Source organism: Canis aureus, chromosome 37 (assembly GCF_053574225.1).
Source record: "Canis aureus isolate CA01 chromosome 37, VMU_Caureus_v.1.0, whole genome shotgun sequence".
Taxonomy (NCBI): Eukaryota; Metazoa; Chordata; class Mammalia; order Carnivora; family Canidae; genus Canis; species Canis aureus.
The window spans coordinates 17,002,623-17,026,288 of record NC_135647.1 but is presented as its reverse complement, the minus strand read 5'-3'; the positions used below and the strand labels follow the sequence as shown (position 1 = coordinate 17,026,288).

Below are 23,666 nucleotides of genomic sequence, written 5' to 3'. Positions count from 1 at the left end.
CTAATTCAAGCCCTCTTCTGTGGATGGCACCACTCTTGAGTTTTTCCAACTGATCTGGTTTTAGATATGCCCTTTTCAAATAAACCCTCCTAAAAATTACCACAGAGAACTGCTTAAAATAGATATTGAAATATGTCCCTTCTCTTCTTTTTTGTTTAATTTTTTTTTTTAATTTTTGAGAAAGAGAGCAGGGGGAGGGGCAGCAGGAGAGGGAAAGAAAGAATCTCAAGCAGACTCCTCACTGAGTGGAAAGCCTGACTCAGGGCTCAAACTTAAGACCTGAGATCATGACCTGACTCAAAATCAAGACTCAGCTACTTAACCAATGGAACCACCCAGGCACCCTCAAATCACTTCCCTTCTTAAGATCCTTCAGTGGCTACCCACTTAATACCAACCCCTCAATAGCTGCAATAGACACAAAAAGACATCCAAGAAAAGAGTGAGAGACTTTTTACTATCCTAGAATGTATACATGGATAAATGACAGACATGAGGAAAAGTGAATGAAGTGAGAAAAGAATAGACTTTTTCAGACATACAAGTGCTAAGAGAATTTACCACTTACAGACCCAAACTCTAAATGAATACTAAACAATTTTTTCGACAAGAAGAAAAATGTAAGTAAAGACAACTACATAAAAAATATTATGAAACACAAATATTGGCCAAATATATCAGTAAATTAATGTTCTATTGAGACCAAAAAAAAAAACAAAACAAATGAAACTAAGTTTTCTGTTTAACAGAGGTATTTGAGGAGTAGGTAAAACATACTAAAAGTCCTTGTCATGCTCAGGAAGAGAAGAGAAAAACCAGATGAAATTAGATTTTTTTAAATAACTTTCAGTTAAATACGTAGATGTGAAAATTCAGGATAACATCTGAAATAATTAACAATAAAATCTATAAGATTATAAACATCAGAGAATAAACAAAAAAAGAAAATTATTTTTGGTTAAAGAAAAATTCAGGAAACTAAGGAAACTATTTTTTAAAAGCAAAGAAATAGAATAGCTAAAATAAATTGTAAAAAATGTTATCAGCAAATGCAAATATAACAGTAATAACAGTATTTACAAAAACTAAACTCACCTGTTAAAAGACACATACTATAACTACTTGTCTTGAATACAAAAATAAAATTCAGATTTATGCTGTTAAGCTATACTCAGAAGACCACCAAGGTTGAGTTTTAAATTTTTAAAATAAAATTAGAAAAATAATATATGCCATAAAAATACTTATCCAAAAAATCAGGTGCTAGTATTAGTATCAGAAGAAATAAATATAAAATGAAGCATTCACAGACATATAGAGGGAGACTACATCTGTATAAAAGAAATAACACAAAAATTAATAATCATAAAATTGCAGGCACTTAAAATATAGAAATCAATATTTGACAGAACAACAGGGATAAAGGGACAAATCTAAAAAAAAAAAAAAGGGACAGATCTAGTCAGAACTGGAAATTTCATACATACCGACCACATAAATAAAAACTCAAGATAAAGACTTAAGCTTTCAAATCAAGGAGATTAAAAGATAACTCCTCCAAAACCTGAAGGAAATAGGAGGAAAGAAACAATAAAACTGAGTATAAATACATAGAAAACAAAAGATCAATGGAGAGACAGTCTTAATGGAGGCAAATGAGCTGTTGTATATTTTTAAAAAATGAATAAAAAGATAAAACTCAAGCAAGACTCTTAAAGAAAAGCAAAGAAGGCATATATTAACCAATATTAATAATGAAGAGAGGAACATACTAATGAAGAGAGGAACATGAATTTAATGGTATTTAAAAATTATAATAGTATTTTTATATATTTTCCTTTAGATACATAAAACATCTATTGAATGATACACACACACACAAAAAAAATAGTTTCCTCCAAGGAGAAGCACTAGGTTGCTGTGGGAGGCAGATTTTATTGAACTATCTGAGTGTATCCTCTATTCAATAAAACTGTAACAAAAGGAAATAGACTTTAAAAATAATATATTATGTATACAAACATATATATATTATCTGTATAATATAAAACATGTATTGCATTATTTACTTAATATAAGTATATATAATATTGCATTATACATGTGTATGTAATATAAGCATAATATATAATACTATGACTAACTTAATTTAATTGGTTTTTCAAATGAATTAAATAGAATGATTGAATAATCAGTAACAGTCAAAGATTGAATTAGAAATCAAATGATTCCCATGATTTATCCCACATTAAAAAAAGAAAAGAATCAAGAACTTTTACAGATCAATAAGAAAACAGTTTCAAAAATGGCTCAAAGGAAAAGTGAACAAAATATGTGTATAGGCAATTCATGAAAAGTAAAACCCAAAAGGTCAACAGAAACACATGAAAAATATGCTCAAACTTAGCCACATTCAGAGATACTCTAATTAAAACAATGGGATATTATGTTGCAATTGTTTTGGCAAAAATGATTATAACAAAGATTGATAGGATGTGAGCCAGACAAACTCCTACATAGCTGTTAGAAGGGCAAATTGACACTACTTTGCTGACAGTGTGTCACTATGCTATACATTTTAAAAGTGTGTGCCCTGTGATGTAGTGGTTCCTCTCTCCAGTACAGGAAATACCTTATACTCTAGTGAAATTTGCCCCTCTGTGCACAAGAACGACATGTCCAAGAATGATCACTGTAATCTCGCTTACAGTAGATTAAAACTGGAAACAACAAATAAGATAAAAATAAACAAATTTTGTTACAATCACGTATGTTGCCACGTATGCAATTATACAGCAGTAAAATCAATAAACCAAAAATACATAGAAGTGTGTCCACAGGAGTTGTGTAAATCTCAAGGATAATATTGAGAGAAAATAAAGTTGCAGAAATAGATATAAAGCATGGTACTTACACAAACTTTAAAAACATAGAAAAGATATTACACGTTGTTTATAATTACATTCATATGTAGGAAATGTATTGAAACATACATGGAAATGATCAATAAGAAGTCTCAGAGGGTCGGAAACAGAATCAGGAAGCGGTTTGCAGAAGCCTTTAATCACATGTAAAATGTTACTTATTTAAAAAAAAGATGTACAGCAAAGATGCAAAATAGCAAGAATGAACACAGCTGGGTACTAATTACTGGTTTATGTTATTTTTGTATACAGTATGTTTAAAATATTCAATAATTTCTAAAATAAAAAATAAAATCTCGACTACAATGCCTGGTACACGAAAAGAAAAGCTGTATCACATGTAATTATTATCACTGGTAATCCTTCTAACATTAGAATTATGCTGGTAACACTATAGGTGCTGCTATTCATACTACAAGTAATACTATAATTACTACAACTACTACCGATCCATCCCCTACTCTTGCTTCTTTCTAATACTATTATTACTGCTAGAGGATCCAATCTGTTAAAGAATCTCGTGAATCTTTTGGTAAAGGAAATAACTGTCTTGCAAAAAAATAATAGTCATTTCTAATATATCTCTTCTGTAGGCTGAAACTTCTGTATGTGAAATAGTTCAAAGAATGCTATTTGCTCATTTAGTGCTTGATTAAGCCAGTCTTTGAAAACAGAGTTTTATAAAATAAACTACATTATTTGAGAACTTCCTTCTGAGACTGCTTCCTCTCGCAGAGCCATGTGTTGGTTACCACTCTTGTGAGCAAGCAAGAAAGCCTGGCTCTAGAACTGAGAAAGAAAATTAGTCAAAAAGCTCCCCCAAAAAACTAAAAAATATTTTTAGAGCCACAAAGCATGGAGAAAGTCTTGCGTTTCAATGAAGCAATGTTATAATTATTATAATTACTTAATAATTAAGCTATATGAAAACTGATGTTCTTGTCAATGATTACATTCTCCCTAAGCATAATGGCATAGAAAGAAATATATTAATAATTAAAACTTCTTTCTCAGTTTTCTGAAATATTACACAACTGGAAGTATTAACAAAAGAATGCTGAAAATGGTCTACTAACCCTGAGAAGAGCGTAGGGAGGATTTAGCTTTATCATCCAATGATGCACAAATGGTTTCCTCTGTTTGTCTCTCTGAAAGGCCAGGCGTGTTCTCCACGCCTGGTTCTGCTTTCTGTGCTTCAGCCATTAAAGAAACTGGAAATTCAGGGGGAAGCGGAGTTTGTCTTTCATAGGTTTTTTGATCATCCAAATACAGAGGAAGTTTAATAACCTATTAGGAGATAAATCTCTTATCTAAACTGTTGAAAATATGACACACACAGTTAATGTACCCTAGAACAATGAAACAATTTGCAAACTCTAAAAGGTCAATGATGAATTTAATTTTCCAAACCTTATATTTGCTTTTGTTTGGCTGCCTTACAAAGAATGCATTTTTTTGTATTAGCAGATTTACATAATTGCTTCAGATATTACCATTGCTTTATATAGTTCTTCGTTTTTTCTTTGTCTTGCCTCATAATTTTCTCTCATTTCTTCTCGCAAATAACACCGTTTGTCTGATATTCACACTGGGATTGAGTTAGCAAATATACATTCAGTAATTGCTATCTCCAAGAAACAGCATCTTTAGTTCAAATATAAAAGACAAGATTGTAGAATCCAGTGGGTGAGCAAATGGGTGTTCAATGTTCAATTTTTTTTTCAATGTTCAATTTTTTTTTCAACTTTTCTCTATGTTTACAATTTTAATAATTAAGGGCTTGGTGGAAATCATCAATGACACAGGGAATGAAATATTTAGAAAAGTGGGGAACTTGTTCTGGGAAGAAGTTAAAGACTATCTTGCTTTCATGGTTTCTCCTCTTGCATTCTTTCACACACTCTATGGGAGGTGAATCAGATCTGTTCTCCTATGTCTACACTCCAAGTGGGAGCCAGGATTCTATGCCTAATAACATCGTAGGACATGTGAGGTCATGGCTAAGCCACATGCCCTGGCTCCACCAGCCCCGTTGTGAGTGTGGCACTTTCCTCCTACTAACAGACATGGGAGGGAAATGATCATCATTTATCTCATTTCCTTCGATCTCTTCTAAGGCTGCATTATAGAAACCACTTTTCTGTTCTAGTAGCTGGTTTACCTATTTTTTCTCTGCCCTATTTCAAGCTATGTTTTTTTCCTGAGTAACTCCAAAAAGTGCTACTCAAAACTTACATTTACATGTTTAAAAATTGCATTTGAGAAAACTCAACATTGGAAAAATCTTAATATTTTAGAATTTCACATAAGAGGAAAATCGGGCTTCAAAATAAGCAAATTTCGATTTTATGCTCGTGAAAGAGAAGCAAACACATTCCTATTTATTCTACCTTACAATCAAAAAATCATATCTTGACTAATGGCACTATTTTCATTAGTAAGATTCACACTACCCGCCCCCCAACCCCTTGCCTCATGAAATATACAGAGAGAGAAGATGTGCTACCAAATAAGAAAGTTAGTAGACAATTACAACCACTGTAATGAATTTATATCTTTACAAGCAATACAAGTACTACCTAAATGATCTTTTATGAAATATAATTTGTGCTGACTTTCCTTGCTATAATTTACAGACCACTGAGTTTTAGGTAACAATTGGTAAAAAAAAATTATATCTTTTTTTTAAATGTCTTTCACATTAGGTAGTAAACCTATATAAAATTTATTTTCTTTTATGACTCTATTTTTTATTTTTATTTAATTTTGATTTCTTGGTACAGTATTCAAGTCACCAACTTGTTAAATATTATGTTATGGGCTATCTATAGTTTTCTTCAAAATTTGGGTGATTGTTTAATAACTCTTTTGGATTCATTTTCAAATGTATTTATATCAGTATTTCTAAACCTTAGAAACTTTTAAAAACTTCTGATCCAAATGCCTGACCTCAAAACAATTAAATCGAAATCTCTAGGAACAGGACCTGAGCATGGGATTTTAAAAGCTTCTTTAATGATCCCAATGTAGTCAGATTTACCTCAGAATGGCACTATTTTCAGAATGAGTAGAAAGGCCATAGTTAGATTTAGATTTAGATTTATTTTCCTAACAGGAACCTATAATATCTCAAAAAAAATATTTCAGCAAAACACTTTAATGGAATTCGCTAAAAGGAAAAAAAAAATGCCAGCAGGTTCAACTTAAAATATATAGGAAACAGGAAGCCCATCACACAAGAAAGATATATAGCTGATGATTTTTAAGCCAAAACTCTATCTGTTTCCTGGAAATGTCCATATTTGATAGTTCCATCACATAGGTAGATAGATGATGGTGACAGATAAGATACATACATACATACATAGATTAGATTAGATCGATTGATAGCCACCTTGTCAGTTAGCTAGACAGAGAGATACACACAGACTGGGAAAAGTCACACATGTAAATTAGCAAGAAAAAAATAGCATTTTATGTTACAGGCCCTGTGGAAAGACATCATAGGAAGAATAGATTTGGACATTTAGGACAGAAATAGACTAAAGTTGTGCTAGAATGCTTTAAACTTAATGTATGCTGCCATTTTTTTTTTATTTTCCATGGTGTTTGCTTAGAATGAATTTATGCAATGACATTTCTGCTAAAAAAAAAAAAAACTTGGTTAGAAAATATATCTCCAAATATATACCAATAAACGGTATGTGCCCAAGGATTTTTTTTTTTTGGAGTGTTTTTTGTTTTTAATTTTTGTGGTAAATAAGACAGCATGCTTTGAAGTGATAATGGCCATTTTATCCTGTGGAAATGTGGGTCATTAATTATCTTTTTTATGAGCACATGCCTGTCTCATCAAATAAATGGCAAGCATCCAGAAGGCAGAGACTATATCTAACCTCTCGTGTATCCTTAGAATAAGCATTGCCCAACACACAATAGTAGCTCAGTTAGTATTTCCGATAAAGAAACATAGCCTTATACCCAAGCTGGTGAGAAAGATCAGCTCCAGCAGAAACAGATTGTAAACTGAGAGTTGAAGGACTTGGGTGCCTTTTCTGGGCCACTCATGACTCAGAAGGTTGAATTAAATTTTCTTTAAGATTTCTGCCCATTCTAGAATTGTATTCCTTATTTGTAGATATCAATTTAATCAGTATCAAGAAAGCATTAGGATGTGATTGCTTTTACAGATTTATGATACTTATTGAAATTTTCAATAGCCCAAAAGTAAGGTGAAGGCTAGAAATAAGAGCTTTAGAAAAATTCTAAGTTCTTTTTCCACTTACAAAATCATATTACAAACCTGAAAGTAGAGATTGCACAGCCAGTGGTCCAAGTCCAGGCAAATCAAATCTTCCATTTTCTTGAAGTTGTCAAGTGTCTGGTCATAATGTCCCCGGAGAAGGGGACACTTGAATTTTCCCTCCACTACATCAAAGTTGTTATCACACAAAGGGAAGGCTGCCCAGCCCATAACGCATTCAAAAGAAACATGTTTCCCACGAAGGAGACAGAGTTCAAACAAGAAAGCCATGCCGGGTTTCACATCTCTCTTAGGAGGGAGTACCTGGGAAAAGATATCAAGACAAAGGAACGTTAAGATACTTATACATAGAAACGTGCTATAGTCAATGAAGTTTATATATTATTTAGAATTAAGTAAAAAGTGGGTTTTTTAAGATTTTATTTATTTATTCATGAGAGACACAGAGAGAGAAGCAGAGACATAGGCAGAGGGAGAAGCAGGCTCCCTGTGGGAAGCCCTATGAAGGACTCGATCCCAGGACCCCAGGATCATGACCTGAGCCAAAGGCAGACACCCAACCACCTAGGTGCTCCCAAAAGTGGGTTTTACTTCTATTTTTGCCCTTAAAAATTTGCCATTGTCAATAATGCTGCAATAAACAAAAGGGGGGGGGGAATATATTCTGTCAAATTAGTGTTCTTGTTTTCTTTGGGTAAATACCCAGTAATGAAATCATTAGATCACATGGTATTTCTCTTTTTTTGTGGGGCGGGGAGGAAGGAATTTCATACTGGTTTCCACAGAAGCATTATTATAATAGCCAAGATATGGAAGCAACCTAAGAGCCCACTGGGAAACAAATACATAAGATGAGATATATACATATAATGGAATATTATACAGGCATAAAAAGGATGAGATCAGAGGTTCCTGGGTGGCTCAGCAGTTGAGCGTCTGCCTTTGGCTCAGGGCGTGATCCCAGGATCTGGGATGGAGTCCCACATGGGGCTCCCTGCATGGAGCCTGCTTCTCCCTCTGCCTCTCTCTGTCTCTCTCTGTGTGTCTCTCTTATAAATAAATAATTTTTTTTTAAAAAAAAAGGATGAGATCATGCCATTTGCAACAACATGGATGGAGCCAGTGGGTAAATCAGACTGAGAAAGACAAATTCTATATGAGTTCACATATGTGGAATCTCAAACAAACAACAACGACAACAAAACAAATAACCATCGAATAAAGAGACAAAAAGCAGAATCAGACCCGTAAACACAGAGAAACAAATTGATGGTTGTCAGAGGGGAAGGGGATGAGAGCATGGGCAAAATGGGTGAAGGAGAGTGGGAGATACACAGGCTTCCAGTTATGGACTGGAACTAACAGCACCGCATAAGGGACATAGTCAGTGATAATGGTAATTGGGTTGTATAGTGGCCCATGACATAGCTTCCTATGATGAGCACAGCACAACGTTTAAACTTGTCAGTTCACTGTGTTATACACTTGAAACTGATGGAACATTATATGTCAACTATGCTCAAAAAAAAAATTAAATAAAAATTCATTATTGGATGCATTTATATAAATTCCAGCCCAAAGGAATTGAGCAACCATGGCATCATGAATATGTAAACCAAACAGGACAAATTTGATGCTGCCAATTTAAGATTCTGCACCTTATGAGCTTTGGGAATCAATCTTGTAATAAGTTAACCTAACACCATATACTGTACGTTCAGCCCTTTTTTGCTTGAGCTGGTACTTCTGTTGTATAACTACTTCTATCAGTTGTCACGATCATTGTTTTACTCTCCTGTCACTCATCTTTGTAGTGCTCATGTACCCAGCACGGCGCTTCATATGGAAGAAATGCTTTTCAAAAAAAAAAAAAAAATGGTTGAAAAAACTATCATACTCCAGAGAAACTAACCCCAGGCATGATGATAGCTTGAATTACTATTACAAGGTCTACCTCTTTAAGGAAAAATAGTGTCCTATTTTGACTATCCCGTTTATTTCAATAGACACTATAATACACATCACTGTGTTATCAGTTTGTTGGTGTTCAATAAACAGTGCTAGGTATAAAGATGAATGAAATGATCAGATTGACCAAACCATCATTCCGGTCCCCAGTTGTAGAGATGGAGCTTGTGCTTTGACCTTTTAAAAAAGAATTTTAGGAAAGTGCGAGACATGAATAATCCTTTTTTTAAAAAATAGAGTATAGGTTTGGGTTTCATTTTAAAATTCTATGTGAATAACTATAAATGGGCAAAGACAGGGACTTCCCTAAGACTATTTTATAGCAATATATTTAGCCAAAAGTCTGTAGGCATATTTTATATGATTTATGTAAATATTCCAAGACTTAGTTTATGTTTTAAATGAAACAGAAGCATCTGTTGAAAAATACCATAACCCTGTGGCAGCTGCTATTAAACCATTAACAGGATCAGGTTTCATTTAAACCAGATTTACCATTTTCTACAACAGCCCATGGGAAAGCTAAAAACATTAGACACAAATTACTGACAAAAGAGATTCTTAATCAAGCCATACTTTTCATTTGGCTATTTGGCTGTGAGTAACCTTTGTGATAAGAAAATAAAAGCTAAATGAGAAGGAAGAAGAGGAAAAAATGGAGTCAGAAACCTGTTTTGGATCATCATTTAAAAATAAAGCTGAACTGATGTCATTACAATGATTTTTATCTATTCTCAATCCTGCCTTTCGAAGCACCCCTCTCATACTAACCTGATCTAACTCAGTGATATGTTTGAAGTAGATAAAGCAAAATTTGGGTGGTACTGACCCAATTCTATTGTTAAGTTTCTGTGGTCTCAGGCTAGTCACTTCTTTTTTTGCATCAAGTCTTTGATGCACTCAAGTCTCCTCACCATTAAAGACCAGGAGAGGAGCCTGGGTGGCTCAGTCCATTGAGCGTCTGACTCTTGGTTTCAGCTCAAGTCATGATCTCAGGGTCATGAGATCAAATCTCCCTCTAGGGTTCTGTGCTCAGCACAGAGTCTACTTGAGATCCTCTCTCCCTTCCCCTTTTCCCCCTCTCTTTCTCTAGAATAAGTAAATGACATTTTAAAAATAAAACAAATAAAAGATGAGGATATAAGTATCTTCCTCACAGAATTGACACAACTATCAGGTTGGACAATAAATATAAAAATGGTCAGAAAAAACATGAAATGCATATAACTATTATTATTCTTTTATTGTTATGCTAAGACTTTATCTCCACTATTTCTAAGATGAGCTAGATTACAATTTATTTAATAAAGAAGAAAAGAATATATCAAGGTTAAAGTTCACCTCTAGATGTATCAAACACCAATATCATTTCGTGTATGAGAACAACAGTTCAAGTCTACCAAACATAACCCGTTACCATCAGGCAGCATGTGTCTGCTGTAACATCGTCAATAAGAGTCCAGTCCTCATGCACAAAAGGAAACTCCACAGCAACCTATTTTACAAGATAGAAGAGTCCCACACAACTACCTTGACAGCTGTAAAAAATAATAATAATAATAAGTACATGAACTTGACAAAATTTAGTCACTGATATTGATTGAAAAGGAGGATAAGAGCTATATGTTATAAAATAAAGGCATTTATTTTATCTGACAATACTTGTCTTATTTATTCTTTTAGTGTCTTTCCCTCACCCTGTATCATAGGAGAAATGTGCCGCTCTATGTGTAGCTTGGGACTCATTCTTTTCCTCTTTTGGCAACAAAGGATCACTAAGTTTCATTGTGTCTCTCAGAGGATCCTTTCCACAAACCTGAATACTTCCAAAGCTGTCTTATGATGTGATATTTCCATGAACATTTTTTTAAGATTTTATTCATTTATTTGAGAGAGAAAGAGAACACAGGTGGAGGGGAGGGTCAAAGGGAAGGGAATAGCAGGCTTCCCACTAAGCAGGGAGCTGGATGCGGGGCTCCACCTGGGATCATGACCTGAGCCAAAGTCAGAGGCTTAACCAACTGAGCCATCCAAGCGCACCCATGAGCATTTTTCAATAGCTTTCTAATTGAATGCTATACAATGAAGGAAATTAATGTATCAACTAGTCTCTGCCAACCACCAACGCCATCTCATCACGAGAGTCCTGAGGATTGGGGGGTCATAATGTCCCTTATTTTCTGAGTACCAAAAAGAGCATACTTTCTGAAGAAAAGACACTGCAAAACTAAATTTCACTGGGTGATGCAGTTCATCTTCCATATCACAGAAACTGCATGTGAAAGGAGAGTAATGAACAAGCCAAATCCAAGAAGCAAGCAAGAATATTGAAGGCTGAAGGATGCATGGAAAATTGGAAGAGAAAGTAAAATTCTTCCCACTTGAACACCAAATACTTTCAAATACTTTGAAAGTGAAGCAAATCAGAGAGGATTAGGGTAGTCTTACAAAATCATGAAAATGAAAAAAAAAAAACAAAATCATGAAAATGTATATTAATAAAGTATTCTTCAATTTTCTGGACTTTCTGGAATTTTGCAAAGAATTGTTATTTTTATAATCAGAAAAAAAAACTAACAAGTGATTTCAAAAACAGCAGCCCTTCAGGGCGCCTGGGTGGCTCAGACAGTTTAGCAGCCACCTTCAGCTCAGGTTATGATCCAGAGTCCTGGGATCAAGCTCTGCCTTGGGTTCCCTGTTGTGGGGAGCCTGCTTCTCCCTTTCCCTCTGCCACTCCCCCTGCTTGTGCTCTCTCCCTCTCTCATTCTGTCTCTCAAATGAATAAGTAAAATCTTTGTTAAAAAGTGAAATGAAATGAAATTTTAAAAAGCACAGAACTTCAAAGTTCTGCTTCTGCTTATGAGAGGAACCACCAAAAATGACCAAAGTTCTCCCTATAACAAAGAAAAAACACCAGCTAAATTACACAATTAGGTATATTCTTAAACCCATGGGGGAACTGAGGACACAAAGAAACTGAGGGAAATTAAATCTTGGAGATGGATAAGCCTTTCATACATGAGCGAGGACTAGAGAGAGGCTTTAATCTCAGGGAACAGGTGAGGGAGCAGACCTGTCATTGGGTGGGAGACTTTAGAGGTCAAAAGAGAAACTGGCCGAATGTTTAGCCATCTTGGACTAACGTGGAATATTGAATACATAGGAGCCCCAGATACACATCGAGTCCTCACTATCCACCAACCTGAGGACTTGTATCCAGTGCTCAGCAGCATGTGGGTAATTGGATCCAGAGTGAGAGTCAACGAGAGATCTCCAGTGGCATGGAAATCTTGAGGCAGGACCAAGGAGCTGAGCAGAATCCTGCAGTTACATGATGTTTGGATACCAAGCCAGGCTGGAAGGAGGAATCCTTTGTACCTCAACACTTCTGAAAGCCAGTGATGAATTAAAACTAACTAGAGCTATAACTTAACCCAAACCTAGCTTAATTCTAACCAGAGAAACCATCCCCTCACCCTAAATTCCTGACACAGACAGCTTTTCAGTAGGGGATAAATATTTTCTTCTTTAGTCTGTATAATTCCTTTCTACATGTCTGGCCCACAGTGCAAAACTACAAGACATCCACAGAAGCAGGAACATGTGATGTCTAGACAAAAGACAACAGCCAATGGAAACTGACCCACAGCTGACCCAGACGTTAGAATTAACAAAGACATTGAACAATCATAACCAGGATAACAAAATGGAGGAAAAGACAGAAATAACTAGTGAAAGGGAAGAAACTCCAAGAGAGAACTTGTAAAAAGTCTAGAAAAAATATACATATCATAAAATACTTGAAATAAAAAGTTTATTGGGTGGACTTCACAGTAGAAATGACATAGCAGGAAAAGGATAGATGAACTCAAAGAAAAACTGATAAAATATTCTATCTGAGGAACAAAGATATAATGAATGAAAAAAGAAAAAGCCAGATCACAGCATGTGATCTTTTTTTTTTTCCTGAAGGAAAAAGTGGAAGCCAATTGTGCAGAGAAGAAATTTTGAAGCGATGATGGCTTAGAACTTTCCAAAACTGCTGAAAGACATCAACCCACAAAACCAAAAGGCTCAGAAAACCCTGACAAGATGAAATTTATTTTTTTAATATTTTATTTTATTATTTATTCATGAGAGACACACAGAGAGAGAGACAGAGACACAGGTGGAGGGAGAAGCATGCTCCATGCAGGGAGCCTGACATGGGACTCGATCCCAGGTCTACAGGATCACGCCCTCGGCCGAAGGCGGTGTTAAACCACTGAGCCATGGGGGCTGCCCAAACAAGATGAAATTTTAAAAAGCACATAATACCTAGGCTTCTCATAGACAAACTGCTAAATATCAAACATAAAACATCTTAAAAATATAGAACCATCTTTGATATGTAACAGAGAAGTTTATTATTGGCTTCAAATGGTCATACTTGGTCAAGTATCAATGTTTCCTTACTTCACAAGTCCTGAATGTAATATAAAAATATTTATATCATACAGAAAACTCTACTTTCTTTTTGTTGTTGTTGTTCTATACTCTGGTTATATGAAGTTATTCTTGTCTCTGGCACTGAATAAAAGGTGTCCAGAAACTTTTGTTAAGAGTAAACTCCATTCTTTGCTTCTTGGTAGGCTGTTTCTTGCCTGCCTGACATCTTATTATCACCTTATATTTACCATATAACTAGTAATTCCTTAGCACCACATTAAAGTCCTAATGCAGCCTCACCAAAATGTAACTTCCTAGTATTCTTATTAAACATACATATAGGGACGCCTGGGTGGCTCAGCGGTTGAGCAACTTCCCCTGGCTCAGGGTGTGATCCTGGAGACCCAGGATCGAGTCCCACATCAGGCTCCCTGCCTGGAGCCTGCTTCTCCCTCTGCCTATGTCTCTGCCTCTCTCTCTTTGTGTCTCTCGTGAATAAATAAATAAAATCTTAAAAATTAATAAAATAAACATACATATATTAAAATATATAATACATACACATCCATATTAAGTATTGTCAAAATTATCTTCTTGAATATCTGCCCATCACACACACACACACACACACACACACGCACGCACACAGAGTCTATTATTTTTTCATTAAAGCCTCTTTCTCAGGAAATCTTTCTTTCTCTCCCAAGTTCTGCTTATTAATAACCAAAGAATCTTGGGGTCTTCAGTTTGAACAATATCTTTGAGGTAATAATTTCTAATCTTCAGGTTCTCAAGCAGAAGTATAGGTAGAGATACTGATGAGCCACAGACATGGGCTAGGAGACTTCTATGTTTTCATAACAATTACTAAGATAGTCTAAGAACTTTAAAGTACTTAAACATAAAGTAAATAATTGTAATAATAAGAAAAGAGTTGTAAATAGATAATGACCTCAGAAAAGGCCATTTTTAGAAATTTTGTTGAAGAATACAGATTATGTAATAAAAATACTGGTGGCATATACAAAGCAAAAATTGCAAAACCGTGTTATAGTCAATCCCTTGCTCAGTTAGAAATCTGTTCTATAGTATGTAAGACCACTGTTCATTCTCTACCTGAACCCTACACTGATGGGAAGGTTTTTGTCAATTCAAAGATAAATCAAAGTGTGAACAGCTCTAACTGTTCGGAAGCTCATCAATAGGAATGATGTCATGAAGTCATTAATGTTGTTAGTTAATATTTCTAGCTCTTCAGCTTTTTTTAAGATTTTTAAAAATTTATTTGACAGAGAGAGAGAGCAAGAGAGCACAAGCAGGGGGAGGAGAAGAAGGAGAGGGAGAAACTGGCTCCCCGCTGAGCAGGGAGCCTGATGCAAGTCTCAATCCCAGAACCCTGGGATCATGACCTGAGCCAAAGGCAGAAGCTTAACCCACGGAGCCACCCAGGTGCCCTAGCTCTTCACCTTCTAAGCATACAGTAGGATTGCACTTCCAAGTTCCTTGGTGGTTAGGTGGCCCCTTTGATTAGCTCTGGTCAGTGATCCTTAGGTGAATGTACCAAGTATACTTCTAGGCTGGAACATTTATTCTTGATTCTAGACCCTGGAGAGTTCTCTTTTTCTGTCCTTTGCCACAGCAACAAATGATTTTCTAGATGGTGATCTCTCAACCGGTCTTTGATTAGAATGAGAATAGGTAAAACAGAACCCCTCACTCTCCTGAGGTAGACATGGCGCTTAAGGGAAAAATTAACTTCTATTGTAGTAAGCTACTTAGATGTCATGAGGGTATTTTGTTACCATAGAAAAACCCAGCTAAAACAGACTGACTCACTGGCCCTGCTTTACTCCAGTCCAGTCTCAGAAGTTCTATAAAGATGATTATTGTGCCAAAAAAGCCTCTGAGCCACAGGTTTAAGTCACCAGAGATGGAGTCAAGGGTGTAGTGGCTTTTGTCAGGTTCATAACAAAGTCAGTAATAGAAGAACATGCAAATACTCATATAATCTGACTTCCATAGAGAAGCAGAACACTCAATAGTGCTTAAACTGTTCTGGGAAAGTCTACCATGGTGTGCTTGCACGGGGCTTTGATTCCATTTCTTCTAAATGCATCTTAAATAGTTCTCTTGACTTTACGTATTGATTACTCCAATCCTAATTGTTCAATCCCATCCTAATTGCTCCCCTGCTTTAAAAGAGAAGCTATATATCCTAGTGGTTAAAATCATGGGCTTTGGCATCAGACAAACATGAGATCAAATCCCAATTTGCCACTTAAGTAGGTAATCTACCATCTTCTGGATCTTGCTTTTACCCCTGATTAAATGCCTGTGGTAGTAGTTGGGGGTGTAGGAGGAGGGAGGGCAGAGATGACAAGGAAAGGTAAGAGAATGGGTAATAAACTAAACACTGTCTTCCAGGACTAATATTCTAAGGAATAAGGGGAGTCCAGGAAGTAAATAGATACACTTAATTTGCAGCAGAAATCGCAAAATAATCCTTTTGAGACAGACAACTCTGGACAGATGAGTGGGAACTGATGCCACAACACAGGGTAATCTAGGTTATCCAGTGAGAATTTTATAGTACCATTACTTTCCTTTCCAATCCCTCAGCCAAGATAAATAAATAGGCAAATTAGCTCTAATCCCCAGTCTTTCTGCTGTGGGATAAAAGAAAGTAATTATTCTTGGAAACTTATCTTGGACTAGGGATCAAGGACAGAGAGTGGTGACAGCTACAACTGTCATAGCTTCTGAGAGAAAATCTTACATCCTACACCACTGGAAAACCATGCAGTCTCATGTGCAAATGTAATATTTCCCATTCCTTGTCTTAGAAAATTGATTTTTTGTTAGTTTTCCTTAATCCTAAAAGGTAGTATATCAATTGTTAATGTTTGTTGAAAGTTTGTGTAATGCAAGTCACCTTTTGAATCATTTTATCCTTGTCAGTTCAATCACCACAATAATTCTATGAAGTAGATTTTATTATCAACTCCATTTTATGGATGACATGAGACAGAGACCAAGCTTAAGGTCACATGGAAAAGAGATGTAAAGGATGGAGTTGGTTCCTGACTTTTGGCAAACTACTGCAGAGCCATTCACGCTACTATGGTATCTGACTGTAAGAGGTGCAACATCAGAAAGCCTACCTTGGATTCACAGAGAAGGCCCAAGAACATTCTTCTCTGCCCTATTTACTTCTCTTCCTGATTCCTATACACTAAGGATCTAGGGCTCTTCCTCCACATGTTTCAGCCTGTTCTCTCTTAAATTGTTCACTTTGAGTTCTGACATTGAAAGTAGACATGGGGCTTACCAATAAAAAAAATTTTTACTACAATAAAATCCCATTCTCCAGGATCCTTAAAGAATGAGTCTTTCTGAAGGGTTAGATTCACAGGATAGCTTACAAATTAGTAATTCTGAATTAAAACCTTCCTGAAATGGGTCCTCAACTCTCCAATCCCTCAAAATTTATGGTCCCTTCATTCAATTTTTTGATTTCTGAACAACTAACATAATAATTTGAGGAACATCAACAATCATACAATGACACCCTCGAGGCTCTAGACTAGTAGCCCCTCAAATTTAATTTGTACAAAAGTTAGAGTGCTTATTAAAAATACAGATTTCCAGGTCTCATCCTCATCCTTGAATCAGTAAGTTTGTGATGAGGCTTGGGAATCTGAATTTTAATAAGCATGCCAAGGTAAAGATAATTCAAGTGGTCCTTCAGATTACACTTTGAGTATCACCATCCAGTATGGACACAGAGATAAGACAGGTTTGTGTGTCCTTGATCATACGACTTGAACAGCTTAGGGCAACCACATTTCTGTCTAAAATCAAACCAATTCAAACCTGAATAATTATAGGCTTAAAAATATGACCTTTCCCCCTTTTCCCATCAAACATGACTGAAATCAAGAGGAAATATATGGCATGTCATCTCATTATATCGAAATTCCATTACCTGACCTCAACCTCAATATGTCATAACTCATCTCTTCACATGCTACTCAAATGTTCAACTAAGAATATTTCACTCTAGGGAGATGGCAAAATCTAATTGAATATTTTAATTTAGAAAATTCAGTTCTGGGATTTCTAACCCCCCCGTTTTTTTTTTTTTTTTTTAACGTGAAAACAAAAAGTTGAATTTTCTTTTCAGTTTCTCCTTGTTAGGCAAAAGATAAATTTTCCCTTCATTGTCCCTGAGAGTTGAACACATTGGGGAAAAATTGGGCACAGCCCATTACTTTTACAAACCCCAGTGATTGAGCCCCAATGCACAAAAAGATGGCATTTCTGAACATCTGCAGCATGATTAGATCAAAGACCAACAAATTAACCACAAATGGTTTTACAAGGAGCAGGCAAATATATCATTTGGAAAGGAGAAAACTTTTGGCAATGATTGCTAATCAACGTTTTTCCTTTGGGCAACCCACTTCGTACCAAAGACATCTCGTAATATTAGTAACACCTGGGCAGCATTTTTTACTTTACAAAGCTCTTACATGTACATTATCACATATGATCTGCATATCAATCCTATTATAACATTGATATTAGCCCATTTTACAGGAGATATCACAAAGATTTAGGAAAGTTATGATTTGCTCACATTTTCCCAGCTATTAAATTGTTTATTTGACTGTATAAAAAATGATACCCAACTTTACCACCTCCCTCCCTCCTTCCATTCATTCATTCACATCCATTTTATTAAGTGCCCATATTGTACTTAGCACCATTTTTGGCACTAAGAATAAAAATAATCGAATGAAGACAAACAAGCTTCCTATTCTCTTTGAGCTACAGTCTGGTGCAGGAGGGAATAATGGATAAAAAATAAGAATTCTAATAGTAATAAATGCTCTAATTTATCACTACTGATATTAAAATAACCAAGATAAAATAGTGATATACTAGAAAATGACCGGAAAAGGAACTATTCTGTTAAACAAATCTAGTCTAAGAAAGTAACACTTAACCTGAGACCAGCTGTCATAGTTGAAGGATGAACCCTCCTAAGCAGGAAGCCACAACTAATTCCATGGCCTTGCAACAAGAATGAGCTGGTTGTGCTCAGAGAATGGAAAGGCGTGAGGCTGGAGGGAAACACACAAGCAGAAAAGTATGAAATAATATTAAAGAAGAGGATAGAGACCAAATCACATAGGTTTGAAGGCTCAGGTAAGGAATTTGGATTTTATTCTAAATGCAATGGAGGGCCACTAGAAGATCTTAAGCAGAGGCTCAACATGACCTGATTTGTAGTTTACTAGATTGACCTTCATTGGTCCTTGAGTTAATGATGTTTTTGTTTGAACAGAAATTATTTTCCTGTCTCCACCATGAGCTTTGAGAGGTCCATCGGTAGAAATGTCATTGACTACTGCTTGTACATGTATGAGGTTGACAAATAGGAAAAGATAACCAACCCTTTTCTTCGCAATGAACAGCCCACGTGACCTTGCAGAAATTCTTTACCCTACTCAGCCCTTTGTGACTTCACTCGGTGTTCATACGAGAATTAGGGCCTTAAAAGTAATTGTAAAGCATTTTGTATAGATGTTGAAATATTAAGACATATTCCCTCTGAATGTGAGTTCAAATATAGAAGCAAGTTTCTCCTCTTTAGAGAATTCAAAATGATTTGATTGTTGAATTGCATGCAAAATGAACAAGAACTACTATTTTGTAACTAGGGCATTCTTAACTCTGAATACATCAGATGTGAACAGATGTAGAGAACAGACACAAAGGGCAAAGATGGATTTATGGCATTTCAAAAGCATTTGCAATAAAATAAAGAATGTCAATCTGCATAAAACACCAAAATTTTTTTAAAGCTAAAAAAAAATTTCCAACTAAAAGGCAGACAATAGTTGACTATTTAAAGTCTGCAATGAGATTAGAATTTTTAGATTTATCCATTTTAGAAATATTTGGGACAACCACATTTCTAGGTACTAGAGAAACAGCAGAATATACCCAAGTTATGGACAAAATACACCCAAGTTCCTACTCCTAAGAAGTTGGTATTCTAGTGCTACCAAATATTCTTAAGATTAAATGACCATCTGCCCATATCATGTAATGTAAGAGTCTCATTCCCAAATATTCGTTTACTATATGATACAAAACCTTTCCTCCAAAAGGACAGAGGAAGAAACTCAAAAGAGAGAGGGACTTGGCTTAGAAATAAAAATAAATCTGGTAAAAATACAAAGAAATATAATAGGATCGATGATGACTTTAGAGATATGGAAAAACCAGTATTTCAGTTCTTGTTGCTTCCTTTAGGGTGGATTGTGAACTTCAGTATTTGGCCTGTGGGATCATTCACACCTGGGTTGCAATTTCAGCTTCATACATCTGGGCAAGTCCTCATCTCTAAAACCTCAGTTTCTCTTATCTGTGAAATGGGTTTAACAATAGGTTGGGTTGCATGAAGTTTGCATGATAGGGTGGGGTAAGCATATAGGAAAGAACCTGACATCCTGCAGGCATTCAATCATACCCTTTTCTTCCTCTCTTCCAGAGACTATGAGGCACGGTGATAAAATGACTTTCCACACTGATGAACTTGAAACCCTTCACAGCATTCAGCAGCAAGGAGTAGAGTCAAAATAGCATCAAAGAGGGATCCCTGGATGGCTCAGCATTTTAGCACCTGCCTTCAGCCCAGTGCGTGATCCTGGAGTCCTGGGATCAAGTCCCACGTCAGGCTCCCTGCATGGAGCCTGCTTCTCTCTCTGCCTGTGTCTCTCCCTCTTCTTGAAGGGATGTTTTGAAGAACTAGAGGAACATAACACAGAGGGAAACAGAGAGCATTCTAGATGGTGGATTATTATTATGATAAAAATAGTTATAGCAAAGAATTATTTCCTATATGCAACCCATTATGCTCAACAATTTATATACTATATTAATGCTCACAAAATCCCTGTGAATTAGGTATTAGATTCCCATTGTACAGATGAGGGAACTGAGGCCAGTGAGATTAAATATTTTCCTGAAGTGTTGAATGCTTACCAGAACCAGACCACTGCCAAGAACAGGACGCCCCATGACCACCCACGCCATTCAGGAAAAGCTATCTGCAATGTAGGTTCTCACAAGTCTGGGGACCCCTTGACCAGAAGTAACCCTTTCAAGAACTGACCCCCCCAAAACAAAACAGCCTCCCTCCAACTGACATAATGGAAAACTCTCCAAAGCTGCATAATATAATATACTACAGGGCTATTCATTATTAATGATAATAATCAATAATCAATAAAAGCAATCATGCTCAGTCTCTGGTTTTCCTAAGACTGCTCCTTCCTATGAGTTATTAAAATCATTTCAATTTTTTGATATTAAATGTCACATAGAAAATAACCTCTCGCAAAATGTTGGGTTCATCATATTTTAAGAATTAATACTTTAGGTCATTTTAATCAGTTTCTGATATATGCAGTTTTCAGAAAGCACTTCAGGGAAGAACACTGTGGCCATGACTAATAATGACAAGAATATGAACTATATTCTTCATATACATATTGGAATCAGAACATTACTGAAGTACTTTACCATCTTAAGTATTTAGGAAGCTTTAAATAAAAAATAAATTTGCCTATTTCACTGAAATTGAGCATCCTCTTTTCAGGCATAAAACTTCAAACTTATTAATTTCATGGCTATATTTTAAAATGAGTGCCGGTACCAGCTAGCTGACTGCATGATAAGTGTCTTAAAATTTCAAGAAGAGGCACTAAATTTTTCACAGTATTTTTGTTTCATTCTCAGTGTAATAAAAATATGCCACCCTTTTAATAATGAATAATAGATTCTCAGTTTGATTTACATGCATGGATTAAATGTCATGTTTGAAAAGTTGCTATTTTATTCATATTGGATTTCCCTCCAGTAAAACAAAAATGGTGCCCATCTAGTTCTATAATAATGATACCTTGCCACACTGATGTATAAATATTAACTGGTTGATAGACTTCCTACAATTCTATAGATACGTGAAAGAGTCTGATAGTACAGTGAGTCTACATAGGGTTTTCTCTGGAGCTTCTGAGCCCTATAAGTGCCCTACAACCTAAACCCACCTACCTACAACATGGCTACTCCAGAGATTTAGAAGAGCCATACCTTATTTCAGTTATGCCAGATTTACACGTTGAATTCTCAAAGGTGAAAATCTATCATTGCTTCTTCTTTCCCACTGGAAAAAAGGGACTATTCACTGTCACCAGTTCTTCATGAGCCCATGGATTCATGTAGTAGGGCTGTCATAGCAAAGTACCACAGGCTGGGTGCCTTAAACAAAAGAAATTCATCCTACCATGGTTCTGGAGGCTGGAAGTCCATGGTCAAGGTGCTGGTAGGGCTTATTTCTTCTGAGGCTTCTCTCCTTATCTTGTCTCCCCCACGCTGGTCTTCCATTGGTGTGTATTTGTGCCGTAATCCCCCCTTCTTATAAAGACAGCAACCATTTTGGATTAAGGCCCACCCTTTTGACCTCATTTTAACTCCTTTAAAGACCCTATCTCCAAATGCAGTCACCTTCTGAAGTTCTGGGATTTATGGCCTCAGCATATGAATGGTGGGGATGCACGGGGGTGCAAAATTCAGTCCATAACGGCCCCCTCTCTATCCACCCTCGTCTCCTATATCTACCTTCCTATACACCCATAGCATAACTAAAGGACAAGCCATTTAATACAAATCCAAATGCCTTTTGGGTGACTCAAAGCTGAATTTAGAAATAAAAGGTTCTTTTTTTTCCCCTTTAAGTACACAAGATCTAATTTATAAAAGCTACCCATGCAATTTAAAGAAAGAGTCCTGACTCTATCCTTCCAGCTCTTGATATAGTATTTGGTCACATGAGGAACTAAATAAATAAGTTCTTCAATTACTTATTGCTGCAAAAATTAGTGACTGAAAACATTTTACTATATCTACCATTTCTGTGGCTCAAAAAAAGAGGCATGATTCAGCAGAGTGACCCATCTACTCCACAGAGCATTGGCTGGGGCCACTTGATGCTATTTAACTGGTGGCTGGGCTCAACTGGAGGGTTCTCTCACAGACCAAGCACTGCGGCAAAGACAAATGAAAGGCCAGGCCCTGCTCAAGAGCTCTTTCTCTTATAGTCACTGGGCTTCACCTTCTGGTCTCTCTAGCAAGGGAGATTTTTTTTTTTTTTTTTTTTTTTAGCAAGGGAGATTTTTAGGAATTCTTTTACACAGCACCTCTCAAGGATCTAAGAGCATGGCTTCCCATAGGACAGGAAGTGAAGCTGCCAATCTTTTAAAGTCTTTCAAAGCCAGAACTTATACCTAGAAACTGACAGCATCACTTCCATCACATTCCAATGGATAAGCAGTCACAAACTTCTCCCCTCCTCAGATTCAAGAAGAGGAAACAGAGATCTCACTTTTCAGTAGAGGGAAGAGCTAAGAAGTTTTGGCCATCTTTAATCTATCACAATGGCTTATTGGTAACTGAATAGACAACAATATGTAAAATATATTATGCAATAAGAGCAAAATTAATCTATTTGGCCATGTACATTGCAGTGACCTTTGACTAACCCAGCAACTTCCATCTGAATTAACACCAAACATGAAAGATTTCCAATAACTCAAGCAAGCTAATGTGAATTCCAAAATGCTACTCACCAGGTTTTCATATTTTTTAACTCTTTTATTACCTGGAGTTTTCCTAACTTTAAGTGCTTATTTATTTATTTTCTAAACCTACTTTTCATTTGCACAGTGAATGAATAATTTAATCAACTTAGGTTAGATGGTAATGACTAATAAAAGGATGATAAATATGTATGCAATTAATGCAGCTCCAGAACAGGAGTACATGCTTGCTGAGAGCTAGATTTTTATGTAAACTTTTTAAAATTCTATGGTTTCTTAATAGAGAGCTTATAGTTGTGTTCTATAATTAGGTCAAATAGAGCTATTTTCACTTAGAAACATCAAAAATAATCTGGAGAAATATTTGGTTGGTCTTTAAAATAATCGCGTTTATAGTTGATATAACATCAA

The 23,666-nt window shown here is 35.9% G+C and overlaps 1 protein-coding gene across 1 annotated transcript in view; it reads right to left on the bottom strand.

The window, feature by feature from the left end:
• The window catches only part of LOC144306479 (uncharacterized), a 329,755-nt gene that overhangs the window by 183,736 nt on the left and 122,353 nt on the right, over positions 1-23,666 (bottom strand). The window contains exons 11-12 of the mRNA XM_077885883.1: positions 7,228-7,491; positions 4,001-4,211 (exon numbers count right to left, since the gene is read on the bottom strand). Coding sequence (XP_077742009.1) covers positions 4,001-4,211; positions 7,228-7,491 — 475 coding nt within the window. The remainder of the gene's footprint in view (positions 1-4,000; positions 4,212-7,227; positions 7,492-23,666) is intronic.